Source organism: Crocodylus siamensis, chromosome 1 (assembly GCF_052110815.1).
Source record: "Crocodylus siamensis isolate JL-2025a chromosome 1, ASM5211081v1, whole genome shotgun sequence".
NCBI lineage: Eukaryota > Metazoa > Chordata > Crocodylia > Crocodylidae > Crocodylus > Crocodylus siamensis.
Window position 1 is genome coordinate 261,859,794 of NC_143395.1, and position 13,235 is coordinate 261,873,028.

General features: G+C 46.3%; 1 protein-coding gene across 1 annotated transcript; it reads right to left on the reverse strand.

Moving 5' to 3' along the window:
• Positions 1-3,441: 3,441 nt before the first annotated feature.
• Positions 3,442-12,218, reverse strand: LOC149874449 (endogenous retrovirus group 3 member 1 Env polyprotein-like). The gene is made up of 2 exons (XM_090031644.1): positions 12,127-12,218; positions 3,442-7,115 (listed from the first exon to the last, which is right to left on the reverse strand). The coding sequence occupies exon 2, from the start codon at positions 6,736-6,738 to the stop codon at positions 5,092-5,094; it is 1,647 nt and encodes a 548-aa protein (XP_089887770.1). The 5' UTR covers positions 6,739-7,115; positions 12,127-12,218; the 3' UTR covers positions 3,442-5,091.
• Between the last annotated feature and the right edge of the window lie 1,017 nt (positions 12,219-13,235).

A 13,235-nucleotide genomic window follows, 5' to 3' on the forward strand; every position in this document is an offset into this window, starting at 1 on the left:
GTCTGTGTCTCCGTACAGCTTGAAGCAGGAGCTGACAGAAGTGAACAAACCTAGTCATCTCAATAACTTGTCATTTTCTAAATGTAAAAGTACAAAGGTTGTCAGCTTTAACTATTACATTGTTAGTATGTGAACAGCAGCTAACATGCTTCTTCCCAGGTGACAAAAGCTTCAACTGTCCCCTCCTCCAGCTACTTTATCCACCTGGCATTTCCAACACAAAACTCTGCAGTACACTGAAAATTAAATATTTAGGGTCCTTACGAAATAATTTGAACTGAATAAAGAAAACCAGAGATGTTTTACCACCTGTATTATTCATTGGCACATTTAATTCAATAAAAGTTTCCCATCACGATTTTTCTGAAACAGCTGGAGGCAGCTGCGCTGGGGTCCTTGCGGTCTTTCAGTAAGGATGAGGTCAAGCTTGATTATAAGGAATACCTGAGGAGCCAGTGTACATGAAGATCACATGGCAACCATGCTGCCAGACTGGTGAAGACTTCCTGCCACAAGAGCTTATTTTTAAAAATAAGGTTCTTATAAGGGCCAGAGTCTTTAATAGTACACAAGCCCTGGGAATGACCTGAAACTAGACCTGTGCTCTGTGTTAAATAGCAATTCTTGATTTGGTGGCTAGTTCATCAGGATTCTGTATTTAAATTGAAGGAGTTGGTAGAGTTGTTGCTATTTTATAATTAGCTCTGGCTTTTGTGTATGTTTGTTGCGGGGCAATTAATTTAGACATGCCCCCGGAGCAGACATTGTGCAACTGCAACTCAGATTATGCCTTCAAGGGTACTGGAATGATAGTTTCTCTAGGAAAATCCTATTTTTGCTTTGTCATTTTTGCCCCAATCCCAATCCAGCAAATCGTGACTATACTGTATTTCAAGCACCTCCTGTGCTTATGGCAAATCACATGCTGCAGTGCTGTGCTGGTTTGGGGTGAGAATGCTAAGCACCTTAAATGATCAACCCCAGGTTGAGAGTCTCCTCCCATTCTGAGTAGCAGCTCTTGCTCAGGATCAAAACCCCTTAGCTTTCATATGTTAGGGCATCAGCTCCTACTTAGAATAACCATATCTACTACATCCCTACACACAGCGTTTTTAATGGAACAGAGTGCAAATTTTGCAGAGTTGAGGGGCAGGCAGTACTATGTAACAAACTTAGGAGATTCATCCACACTAGGTTTTTTTTCCTTTGAGGAAAGGTTGTTTATAGTACTTGGGTATAATCCCCAGTATTGTTTTTATGCCAGGAACACTAGTATCTAACAGCTCTTCCATATTGTATCATTATGCAAAGAAGACTTCTAGCAGAAGACTGGTCTCCCCTTAATAGTCCTTCATCAGAGGTGTAGTAGGGCAACCCAGAGCCTGGGGCAGCTGCAATGCTCAGGGCAGCGCCAGCTGTGATGAAGACAGTAGCTGCAGTGAGTTTAGCCACCACTGCAGCTGCAGCTATTTTTGAGCCTGCCCACAAAGGCAAGACTCAAAACTGTTATGTTTCTGCCTTCAATTATTGTATCAAAAATTGCATAGAGATCATCCTATATAACAGGCCATTTCCTCCTGAACTCAGCTCTGAAGCACTTTCTTGGGGTCAATTCCCAGTTACAGAAACACATCAGATTAGGTGACAGTTCGGGCAAGTGCTTCAGTGTAGTCCAGATATTCAAACTTATTTGGGACAGTAACAATCATGAAGCTAGAAACCAAAAATTCACAGCTGGGAAAACAGAAAGTTCTCTTGTTAAATGAATTGGGATTTCCACCCCACATAAAAGATCAGGCAGCTATTTTAAGGAATCATAAATTTAGGGCTGGAAGGGACCTCCAGGGATTTTCTAGTCTAACCCCCTGCTCAAGGCAGGATCATCCATATCCAAACCCTCCCATACAAGTCCGTGTCTGACCTATTTTTTAAACTATACAGTCAACCATGTTGCAAAATTTAGTAACCTATAGCCCAAAGACACAAAAAGCACCCTAACCTGCCACAGGTAAAGCAAGAGTCAGTGTCCCACTGTTGCAACGATTCTTAAAACACACTCAAGAGACCCCAGGAAGAGTGTCGTGCCTCTCACTACACAGGAAAGCAGAAACCCGCGCAGTCAGTTTCAATCTGCCCATGGGGTAATGTTCTTCCTGATCCCAAATATGGTGATTGTGATCAGTCTGATGCTGAGCAGAGGGGCAAGATCCTCTAATCAGGAACATCCAGGTTTTAGTCCCAGCAGGAGCAATGAATCACATGAGAGCGGGGACGTTCAGCCTTTTAAGGTAAGCGTACCCCTAGTGGCTGAACACAGAGGAGGGGGTGGCATGTGGCCAAACACAGAGTGGCACTGGCTGCTGCCACATGTAAGCTTCCCCCTTCCTGCATCAGGCCAACTGGGCGGTGCCTGTGCAGCCCACAGAGGGGCACCACTGCCCTCACCCTGCTTCGGCCCTGCTCCTGGGAGGTGGCAGCGCAGGGTGGTGGATGGCGGTGCTCTGTCCATGCCTACCTGTGCGTACCCCCTGGGGCCTTCCCATGTACCCCCGGGGCAACCCTTGCACTAGAGTAACTGTTCATAGCAGCTGCCAGAAAACCTCATAACTGCCTCTTGCACTTATCTAAATAATGGAGAGCACCATCATGATAATTTAACCAAAAAAAACTTGAATAATCAAGATCAATAGAAGATCAGAATATTGGACTTTGTTGTGAGGTTGTAAATCAATAATTTGGATAATTTATAGCAAGGCTCCTGGGACTTGAGGAAATCTTCTAAAGTACAAAGAGCTAGAATCAGTTGCATCTCTACTTCAGAGAGTCAAAAGTGGTTTCCTTTGAGGTCAGTGGAGGTGTGGTTGCTCACAGCAGGGCAGATGTATCTCAAAGCTTTTAGATATTACTTGGGTCACTTATTTAGAGAAACTGGGTATTTTTAGACATGCTTGGGGGGGCACTTTAATTGGCAAACCTCTTTAATTAAAAGCACCCAAGTGTCGCAAGTATCAGTGTCCCTGTGCTGAAAAAATGGTGGCAGGACACTTTGAAATTAAGCTCATTCAATGAGCTTTAGTTCAAAGCACCCCACCACCATTTTTCAGCTCAGAGACGCTGATACACATGATGCTGGAGGCTGACAGAGCTCATTAATTGACACACTCTACCAGACTCAATTAATTGAGTCTGCTCTGACACACTGGATTTATGGCAGCCTCCCTGCATGTGTGTCAGTGCCCACTGTGTTTGTTAAAGATGTTTTTAATGTTACCCCAACATATTTAGGAGCATATTATCTTGGTATTCATATGAATTCTTCAAATCATTACACACCAAGAAAACAATACAATAAACTAAAAAAAAAGTTTAATAATGTTATCCAGAGGACACCTGACAGAAATTAAGCAAACATGTTTGTAATTAATCAGTTCACACAAGCAATTCTCTGGTATATCAAAGCTAGTCAGGAGAGAGTTACAATTAAAGAAAAATTTAATTGTGAAGAAACACAGATGCTTCCAGGCTGTATTTCTATCCATCTCTGGTGTAGACCAATTAATGTTCTTGTTGCATCTCTCCCTAACTTCTTTCAAGGAAAGCCAAGAACACAGGTGGCTTGGAAACATAAATATGGACCAAATCATTATTTAAAAGCTTGACACCACATAAAATGTTGCTAAAACTTTCAATGCCCATACCAGGTACACCCTGGATACATTACACACATTTGTGTGTGCATCTTGCCCGGTAGTACTGGGCACACAAAGCAGCAAGAGTCCTTTCCTTTAGTGATAAGAAAAGAGCAAACAAAATGGTCTTCAGCTTCCACTGGGCTAAGCCCTTTCCCATGGCTGCAGAGGACTGAGGGTTTCCTCCCACTTTCATGTAATGTCCAGCTTGAGACAGTTAAAAATGTACAGTTCCACACAGGGCCACGAACCCCTGACACTCCAGCTTTCTTAAGCCAATACTTTGGAGCAAACCAGTGCTAACCCTGCTCTTTACAGACATCAATGGGCGCATCTACATGAGACATTTACTGCAGTTGCCTAATTAGCTCCATAGTAAATGTCTCAGTGTCTACACGTACAGTGCTATTAAGACATAGTAAGTTAATAAACTGCACCATAAGTTAGACTTGTAAACATAAGTACTATCCTATGACTGAGTTTTTTACTCCACAGCAATGCATGTGTAGATGCTGACAGGGCTGGTTGGGGCACGATGGTGCTTCAGTGTGGGGGCTGCATGCTGGCTAGTAAGGCTGTGCAAAATTTCACCCTGTGTTTCATTTCAAAGCTGTTTCAATACGTTTTGAGCTCAAAACAGCGAAATCAAAATGAAACAAAAGCCTTCGAAACAGCTTCAAAACAAAACAAGGGCACTTGAAACATTTTGAAAGGTGCCCCCCATGCCAGTGAGGTAAAAAAAACTCTCTCTCGGTTCGTTTTCTTTGGAGGCTCATTGAATAACAAATCCTTAGGCACACATTGTTGGTGAGACAAAAGGTATATATTTGCAAATAGGGTCAGAGGGAGAAGACAAAAGATCAAAACCCTCTGCTCCCGAGCACAATCATTAGCAGGCTTTTATCCCCTCTCTTCTGGCACGTGTACAGAAACAGGAACTCTTACAACTCATTTCCGGTTCATACAAACATGCATGAGAATACGTCAGATCATGCATCCCATGTGTATTATAATTAACTACTTAAGTATGCGGGGCGGATAGGCTTAATATGTATTAGGTTATTACGCGTGCTCAAAAGGGACTCAAGGTTACTCAAGGTTCAACCTGAAGGCTAAAATGGCAATTACTCTTATCTTAGCCTAAGAACCGTGGGAGCCATGAAAGAAAGTGTGATTTAGTGTAACAAAGAGATAGTAAATTTGCAGAACAAAGAGAGCTCTTGGAGTTTTTCCTTCAGTTTCCAACCCCCCCCTTCCCTCTCTCATTAAGGAGACAAGGAGGGCTGGCAGCCGTGCTTATTCAGAGGACAACACTATTGATGGGAGCTAACAGCTATTGATAATGCATTTTTAATAATATTTCTAACAATATCCCCCCTCAAGATGCTTTCTGATCTTTACTTCATTTGGGCATATCAAGATAATTACGAGGAATTTTTCTGAGGACCATGACTTTTGCTACAGTCTGTGCTTTTAGAGGGACTGCTGCAACCTGCATTCCTTCTACTGTGGTGGTTATCAATCTAGTAAGACAAGGAATGAGACAAGGGATAAAAATCAAACCAGTTAGAGCACACAAAAGCACAAACCCTACTTTTTTCCACCAGGGTCCTCCAAATAATTGAAACCACCAGTCCTTATTCCATGTGGTTTCCCACGTTTGTATTGGTACATGGGCTATTTTCCTAATCTCTTTGGCAATCTCTAAGACCACCTTCCCGTTATCATCTATTTGGAGGCAACAATTAGAAAGGTTGAACTTTCCACAGACTCCGCCATCCTCTGCGAGTAAATAGTCTAAAGCCATTCGATTTTGGTATATGGCTTCCCTCATCTGAGAACTTTGTCGAGCCAGCAACTCGAGAGCAGTGGCGGTCTGGTTAGTAATTACTTCCAAGACTGCCTGCAACCGGATGATTCTATTCAGCATATATATTGGTGTCCGGTAGCCCCAACTCCCATCATTAGCCCATGTAGCTGGTCCATAATACTCAATAATCCTCTGAGGAGGCCACTCATCCTCCTTCCACTTTTGGGAGCCACCCTGTGTCAAACTTACATCAATACTCCTCTTGGCCCTGTTCCAATCATCATACAAAGAGACTCCCAGCTTATTTCCAACCTCAGATGGTAACAAAAAGAAAGAGGGTACAATTACTCCAATATAGCAGGTTCCTGTCCACCCTCGTGGTAGGACCGTATAGGCACGCTTTCCACAAATCCAATAATGTCCTTTTAGGGCCCTGTGTTCCCCTCCCAAGGCTAGGGGGTCACGGCTGTGGAAAAGAAGGGGATAGTATTTGGTGCCCTTATGCCCTAAAGGGCCAGTGTGATAGTTACTTAGTTTAAACTGACATTTCCATACGCCATCTTTATCCCTATACTCGCACTTGGTTATTTTATTTGTGTCATTTAAGGCACTCCAATATGCATTAAACCTTGCCACTGTGCCATTCAGGTGTGCCCATTGCCACTTATAAATGTAGGTAAATCGTTCGCCTCGGGTCTTTTCATATGCCTGACATCTGGTAGGGTCAGGATCGAAAGGTAATATTCTTGTCCTTTTGAGATTTTGCATCTGTGTGGAGATTGGGAGCCTAACGGCAGCAGAATTCCATTGATCAGCATACTTGCTGCATACTCGGGCCCATTTTAATGTCCATGTACACTGACTATGTCCTAACCTCCTTCCTGTACCATTACTGCTAATACAGTACTCTCCCAATGCCACTTGGGAAAGATCCCAGCTGTGGTTCTCATCCCATTCTTGACCAGTACTCTTAACATCTGCTTTGTCACTGACTAACCATTTTGGGGCCAAAGGAAAAGCCCTCCAAGGCCACTGTTCTCCGGCCTCTCGGAGCCCCCCACAGGCCCAGCAGTTGGTAAGATTAAAAGTACTTGCAATCCTCTCCATCATATCAACATACAAATTTGTCCCTGGGGGAGTAATTTGGGAAAGCGGGGGCATAGGCCAGTGGCTAAGGCTATGCAATCCTGCTTCTTTCATTATGCAGATAACAACAAGGCACATTATAATTCCCACCATATTTTCCTTTTTACTTTCTGGACTAATTTTCTGAACTTTGATTAAGCCGTCTCAGGCGCACTTGGAGATCACCAGTAGGTTCACAGCTCCACTTGCTGGCTTCTTGTTCCGAAGACGACTCAGCTTCCGGAGTGAGTTCGTCTTGGGAGTTGTTGTCCTCTGACGCTTGTGGATGTCGTTTCACACGGGTATGGTGTATCCAACGGTCATGGCCAGCGATCTTTACAGCGGTGTGGGTTGTTAGAAGTACCTGGAAAGGGCCACTCCACCTCTCAGTCAGAGGTTCCTTTTTCCACCGCTGCACCAAGACCCAGTCTCCCGGGGAGAAGTCATGTACCGGTACGTCTAAAGGCAGGCGCTGAAAGGAGGCTGCATACCTGTGAAGAGAAAACAAGACAGACTGCAAAGCAATAACGTACATATGAAGCTCACTATTACCTAATTCAAAAGTTACATTCTCTCGCATCCCAGGAGGTAAGACTCGAGGGGGCTTGCCAAACATAATTTCATATGGGGTCAATTTAAGGCCCCGTCGGGGAGTGTTTCGAATGCAAGTAAGGGCGAGCGGCAATGCTTGAGGCCACTTAAGACGTGTTTCAATACAGATTTTGGTGAGCAAAGTCTTTAAAGTCCTATTCATACGTTCCACTTGTCCTGAACTCTGTGGTCTCCATGGTGTGTGTAATTTCCAAGTAACCTTGAGAGCTTGTGCGACTTCTTGAACCACTTTTCCCACAAAGTGTTGTCCTTGATCCGACTCGATGGACTCAGGCAGGGAATACCGGGGAATGATCTCCTGTAACAAATACTTCACTACTGTAGCTGCAGTGGCAGTCCTGGTGGGCCAAGCCTCGACCCAACCAGAGAGCTGGTCTACCATGACAAGTAAAAACCCGTGATGTCCGGACCGTGGGAGCTCGGCAAAATCAATCTGCCATGCCTGTCCAGGGTACGCTGCCCAGGGTCTACCTCCCATTGGCACAGGGGGTTTCCTTCGGGGGTTTACTTTCTGGCATGTGATGCACTTGGTAGCAATGCGCTGAGCTTCTACATATAGCCCTGGAGCTACTGCTTGGCGGATCACTAGATCACCCATGACCAAGCCTTCCATATGGGTTCTTGCATGGAGCTGTTGCAGCACCTCCCGAAGCAATGGCCTGGGTATCATGACTTTCCCTCCTGGTACTATCCACCACCCCTGGGAGTTCTTTTCTGCACAAGCTCTTTGTGCAAATTTATCTTCTTCAGGGGAATACTGTGGGACTAAATCTTGGATGTCTGGCCATATGGCATGGGACATGGCCTGCTTGGATACCTCCTCCGCTTCTCCCCCAATAAATGCAGCTTCCTTTGCTGCTGAATCAGCCTTTGCATTTCCAAGCTTATGCTTTTCCTTAGCAGCCTTCCCATGGGCCCGCACATGAATGACTGCTACCTCTTTAGGCTGGTGGAGTGCCTCTAGTAGCTTGATAATCTGGGGGCCATTAGCAATTTTATTCCCAGAGGCCATAATAAAACCCCTTTCTTTCCACAATAGTCCGTGTGCATGGACTGTAGAAAAAGCATAGCGAGAGTCAGTGTATATATTAACCCGCTGGTCTGTCCCCAGCTGTAATGCTCGGGTGAGCGCAGTGAGTTCTGCGGCCTGTGCCGACCATGAGCTCGGCAATGACTCCCTCCATACTACCTTATCCAAGGTTACCACTGCACATCCTGTTCGTCTTTTTCCATTGATGACAGAGCTGGAGCCGTCTACGAAGTATTCAACATCTGGGTCCTCAATTGGGTCCTCAGCAAGATCAGGTCGCACCTGTGTGGTTTGATTTAGGACCTCAAGGCAGTCATGCATCGGTTTCCCTGGCTCCGGCAGCAAGGTTGCAGGGTTTAAGGCTGTAGTATGTTTGAAAGTAAGTCCTGGATTAGAGAGCAAAAATATCTCATACCGTGATTGTCTGGAGGGGTTAAGAAATTTCCCTCCCTCAGTCCCTAGGATCTGGGGAACTCCATGAGGAGTGAGTATTTCCATATCCGCACCCGTGACTATCTTCTGGGCTTCTTCAACAACCACTGCTGTGGCTGCCACAGCCCGAAGACAGGCTGGCCACCCGAGTGCCACTGGATCTAGAACCTTTGAGTAATATCCCACGGGTCTCCAGGTCGGGCCCGATGGCTGTGTCAGCACCCCTGATGCGACCCCTCGATTCTCATGAACATACAGTCGATATGGCTTTTTACTGTTTGGGATGGCCAGGGCAGGGGGCTGGGTTAATGCTGCTTTAAGCAGATCAAAGGCATGCTGCATTTCTTTATTCCATTTCCATTTAGTGAGACTCTCCTTAGTCAGTGAGTCATATAGTGGTCTAGCCTTCCCACCATAATCTGGTATCCATAGTCGACAGAACCCAGTTAGCCCTAGGAATGCTCGTAGCTCCTTGGGTGACTTAGGTGGGGTTAGACCTTGGATTGCCTGTATGCGATCTGCACTTAGGGCTCTGACTCCTTTTGAGAGCTTATATCCCAAAAATGTGACTTCAGGCTGACATATCTGGGCTTTCTCTCTAGAAACTTTATATCCTTTTTCCCCCAGAGTGTTTAGGAGTGACCTGGTGGCTTCCTCACAGAGCTGCAAGTTTGGGCTTGCAACTAGCAGGTCATCCACATACTGGAGGAGAGTCACTGCGGGGTGTGATCCCTTCCACTCCTCCAAGTCCTTCTGAAGGGCAAGTCCGAAAATATGAGGGGCTGCTACGAATCCTTGTGGGAGAACTGTCCACATGAGTTGGGCTTTATGGAAGGTGTCTGGATCCTCCCATTTAAAAGCAAACAATTTTTGACTGTCTCGGTGAAGGGGAATAGAGAAGAAAGCATCTTTCAAATCTAGCACTGAAAATATTTTAGCTTCCCCCGGTACTTGTGTCAAAATCGTGTGAGGGTTCGGGACTACAGGATGGTCTGAAAGGACCTTCTTATTTACTGCCCGTAAGTCTTGGACCAGTCTGTATGAGACCCCATCTGCCTTTGGCACTCCAAGGATGGGGGTGTTATAGGGTGAAGTCCCTTCCACTAGCCATCCGTACCTCTTGTATTTCTCTATTAACGGCTTGAGTCCAGCTCTGGCCGCTCGGCTGAGTGGGTACTGCTTTACCCGAACGGTCCCCTCCCCATCCTTGAGTACGATCCTTACCGGGGAGACGAACTTAGCTCGCGCAGGGGTTCCATCAGCCCATACTGAGGGGTCTACTCCAGTCATGTGATCTTTTGGACTTACTGCAGGGCGTCGGTCCTCCAGGAGAGCCATCTGATAATTCGAGCTCTGCTTGACAGGTAGCTGGACCACCATCTGATCGTCTCTGAAAAAGATCTCAGCTTGCAATTTTGTGAGTAAGTCCCGCCCAAGGAGTGCAACCGGGCAACTTGGAGAATACACAAAGGAGTGCTCAAGCAAATGATCTCCCACTTTGGTGAGGAGTGGTTTACAAACAGGGAGTCGGGTTTGCATTCCCTCAATCCCTTCCACAAGTACATGCTGTTCACTAGTTCCTGCACAGGGGGGTTTTTCTGGAATCATTGAAAATGTAGCCCCAGTATCCACCAAGGCTTCAAAGTTTTTGCCACCAACCCTAATGGTTACCATGGGATCTTCTCGGGCTCCAACCCGAAGGGTAGTGGTCTTAGATCCCTGTCCCCTTCATTCTGAATCCTCACCCTTGTCTTCTGCCCGCATGAGGTGACCTCTCGGTTCCCTCTCTCTCTTCTCCTTCAACTTCGGGCATTCCCTTTTCCAGTGTCCTTTCTCTTTGCAATAAGCACAAACGTCTGCTCCCACTCTTTCTCCTTTCCCCTTCTGCATCCCAGCCTTTTCAGAGTTCCCTCCAGTTATAGCAGCTGCTAGTGCTCCCATCTGTCGCTGAGCCTTTTTATCCTCCTTGCGCTCCTGCACTTGCTCACGATTCCCATACACCTTATATGCAATTTCCACCAGCTCTGAAATCGGTTTCCCAGCACCTCCCTCAGTTTTCTGTAACTTCTTACGGATATCAGCAGCAGATTGACCAATAAACATAAGATTTACCATGCGCTGGTTATCTGGGGCTTCTGGATCCAGATCCAAAAACCTGCGAAACGCCTCATACAGCCTCCCAAGGAAAGCTGAGGGATCCTCCTCTTTTCCCTGTCTCACTTCATACAACTTAGACAGATTGGTAACCCGAGGCACTGCCTTTCCCATTGCTTCCACTATAATTCCCAGATACCGTGCACTCAGCTCTCTGCCTTCGGCAGTGTGATTATCCCATCTCGGCTCTTCTACAGGGAAGGTATCACGCAGAGTACGACCAGCAGCACCCTCTAACTCAACTCTGGCTGTCGCAATACGCTCTGCTGTACCTAACACTAATCTCCTTTCCTCCGGGGTTAGGAGGGTCTGGAGCATCATCTGGACATCAGCCCAAGTGGGTCGATGAGTCTGCCCAATAGATCGAAACAAATCCCTCATCTTTTCAGGGTCTTCACGAAAAGAGGGGCTCTGATTCTTCCAGTTAAATAAATCTGAAGTGCTAAATGGGGTGTAGACAAAAGTTGCAGTGCCTCCTTCCCCAATAACCTCTTGCATCGGACAGTTCAACACCGGCTGTGACTCTACAGGCTTACGCAAATAATAACCCTTATTTCCTGATTCAGATGAGGCACTTGGCTGAGGCTCACGCTCTAACTCATTAGGTATGCCTTGGTACGTCGGTGGTGGTCTCTCCAAGGGAGGGGGCGGTGGTGCAGAAGGACTGGATGCCGAGGAGGCGTCTGACTCATCTTCGCTACCCGACAGGGCAACCGGAGCACGGGTCCGGTACTCAGCCAATTCAGAATTCCCCCCCTCATTAGACTCAGGAAGTACAGGCGCCCCCCCCCCCGAGTCTTTTTCTTAACAAGCATCACATGAGACTTTACTAAGTAATTCTTAATCCAAGGTGGCTGATTTTGAACCACCCACAACCAACAATCAATATAAGGAAACTGATTCCAATACCCATTTTGCATAACAATTTCATGGATAGCTATCACTTCTTTTAGCACAAAGGATCCTTTCGGGGTCCAGTGGACCCCAAATGTTGGCCACTCGAGTTGACAAAACTTAGTTAAATCACCTTTTTTCATTTTTATTCCGTAATCGGCCGGCCTTGCAAATTTATTAAAATGACGTAATAAGCACCTTAGAGGGGTATCCGTGTTTTCTACACGGGAGCTAACCGTACCCATTTTGCCCACAAAAGTGCACCCAAGGCACACCAAATACCAAAAAGTCCCTTACAGCAGATGATTTACCATGAGAACATGCACACCTCCTGCTCCGGACCCAGAACCAAATTGGGCAAAGGGAATTCGTATACTCACTCAGATACCCCAGAGATCTCGATCCAAAGCCAAAAATGTGTACCTGGAGACTCCAAAAAAAAACAAAATTTGCATAGGAGCCCTTAGTGTTCCGGATGTCCCGGCTCACACCTCAAGCCCCCCCTCAGGGCGAGCCAAAAAGAAAGGCTCGGCGCGCAAACCCCCCAGGGGGGCAGAGACGATGTGCCGACGAACTCCGGAGTCAGCCAAAGAAAGCCCCACGTTGGGCGCCAGATTGAGGTAAAAAAAACTCTCTCTCGGTTCGTTTTCTTTGGAGGCTCGAATAACAAATCCTTAGGCACACATTGTTGGTGAGACAAAAGGTATATATTTGCAAATAGGGTCAGAGGGAGAAGACAAAAGATCAAAACCCTCTGCCCCCGAGCACAATCATTAGCAGGCTTTTATCCCCTCTCTTCTGGCACGTGTACAGAAACAGGAACTCTTACAACTCATTTCCGGTTCATACAAACATGCATGAGAATACGTCAGATCATGCATCCCATGTGTATTATAATTAACTACTTAAGTATGCGGGGCGGATAGGCTTAATATGTATTAGGTTATTACGCGTGCTCAAAAGGGACTCAAGGTTACTCAAGGTTCAACCTGAAGGCTAAAATGGCAATTACTCTTATCTTAGCCTAAGAACCGTGGGAGCCATGAAAGAAAGTGTGATTTAGTGTAACAAAGAGATAGTAAATTTGCAGAACAAAGAGAGCTCTTGGAGTTTTTCCTTCAGTTTCCAACCCCCCCCTTCCCTCTCTCATTAAGGAGACAAGGAGGGCTGGCAGCCGTGCTTATTCAGAGGACAACACTATTGATGGGAGCTAACAGCTATTGATAATGCATTTTTAATAATATTTCTAACACCAGGAAGATCAGTGCTGCCACTGGGCCCAGCCAGCAACACCAGCCTCGTGTCATCTGGCAAGCAGTTTGGGAGCTCTCCCACACCCCCAGGAGGGCTGTGGGGACTGTGCCGGACTGCTCCCAGGGGTGCAGGCCCCCGATCTCCCTGCTGGATCACAGGAGGCTGGTGCTGGCAGCCGGGGCCAGTGGCAGCACCAATCGTCCCGGCACTGGCTGTGGAATAGCCTATGGTGAAA

Bases quoted from the DNA above. Each gene is read 5' to 3' on its own strand.
- LOC149874449 (XM_090031644.1), bottom strand. From the start codon at position 6,738: ATGGTGGGAATTATAATGTGCCTTGTTGTTATCTGCATAATGAAAGAA.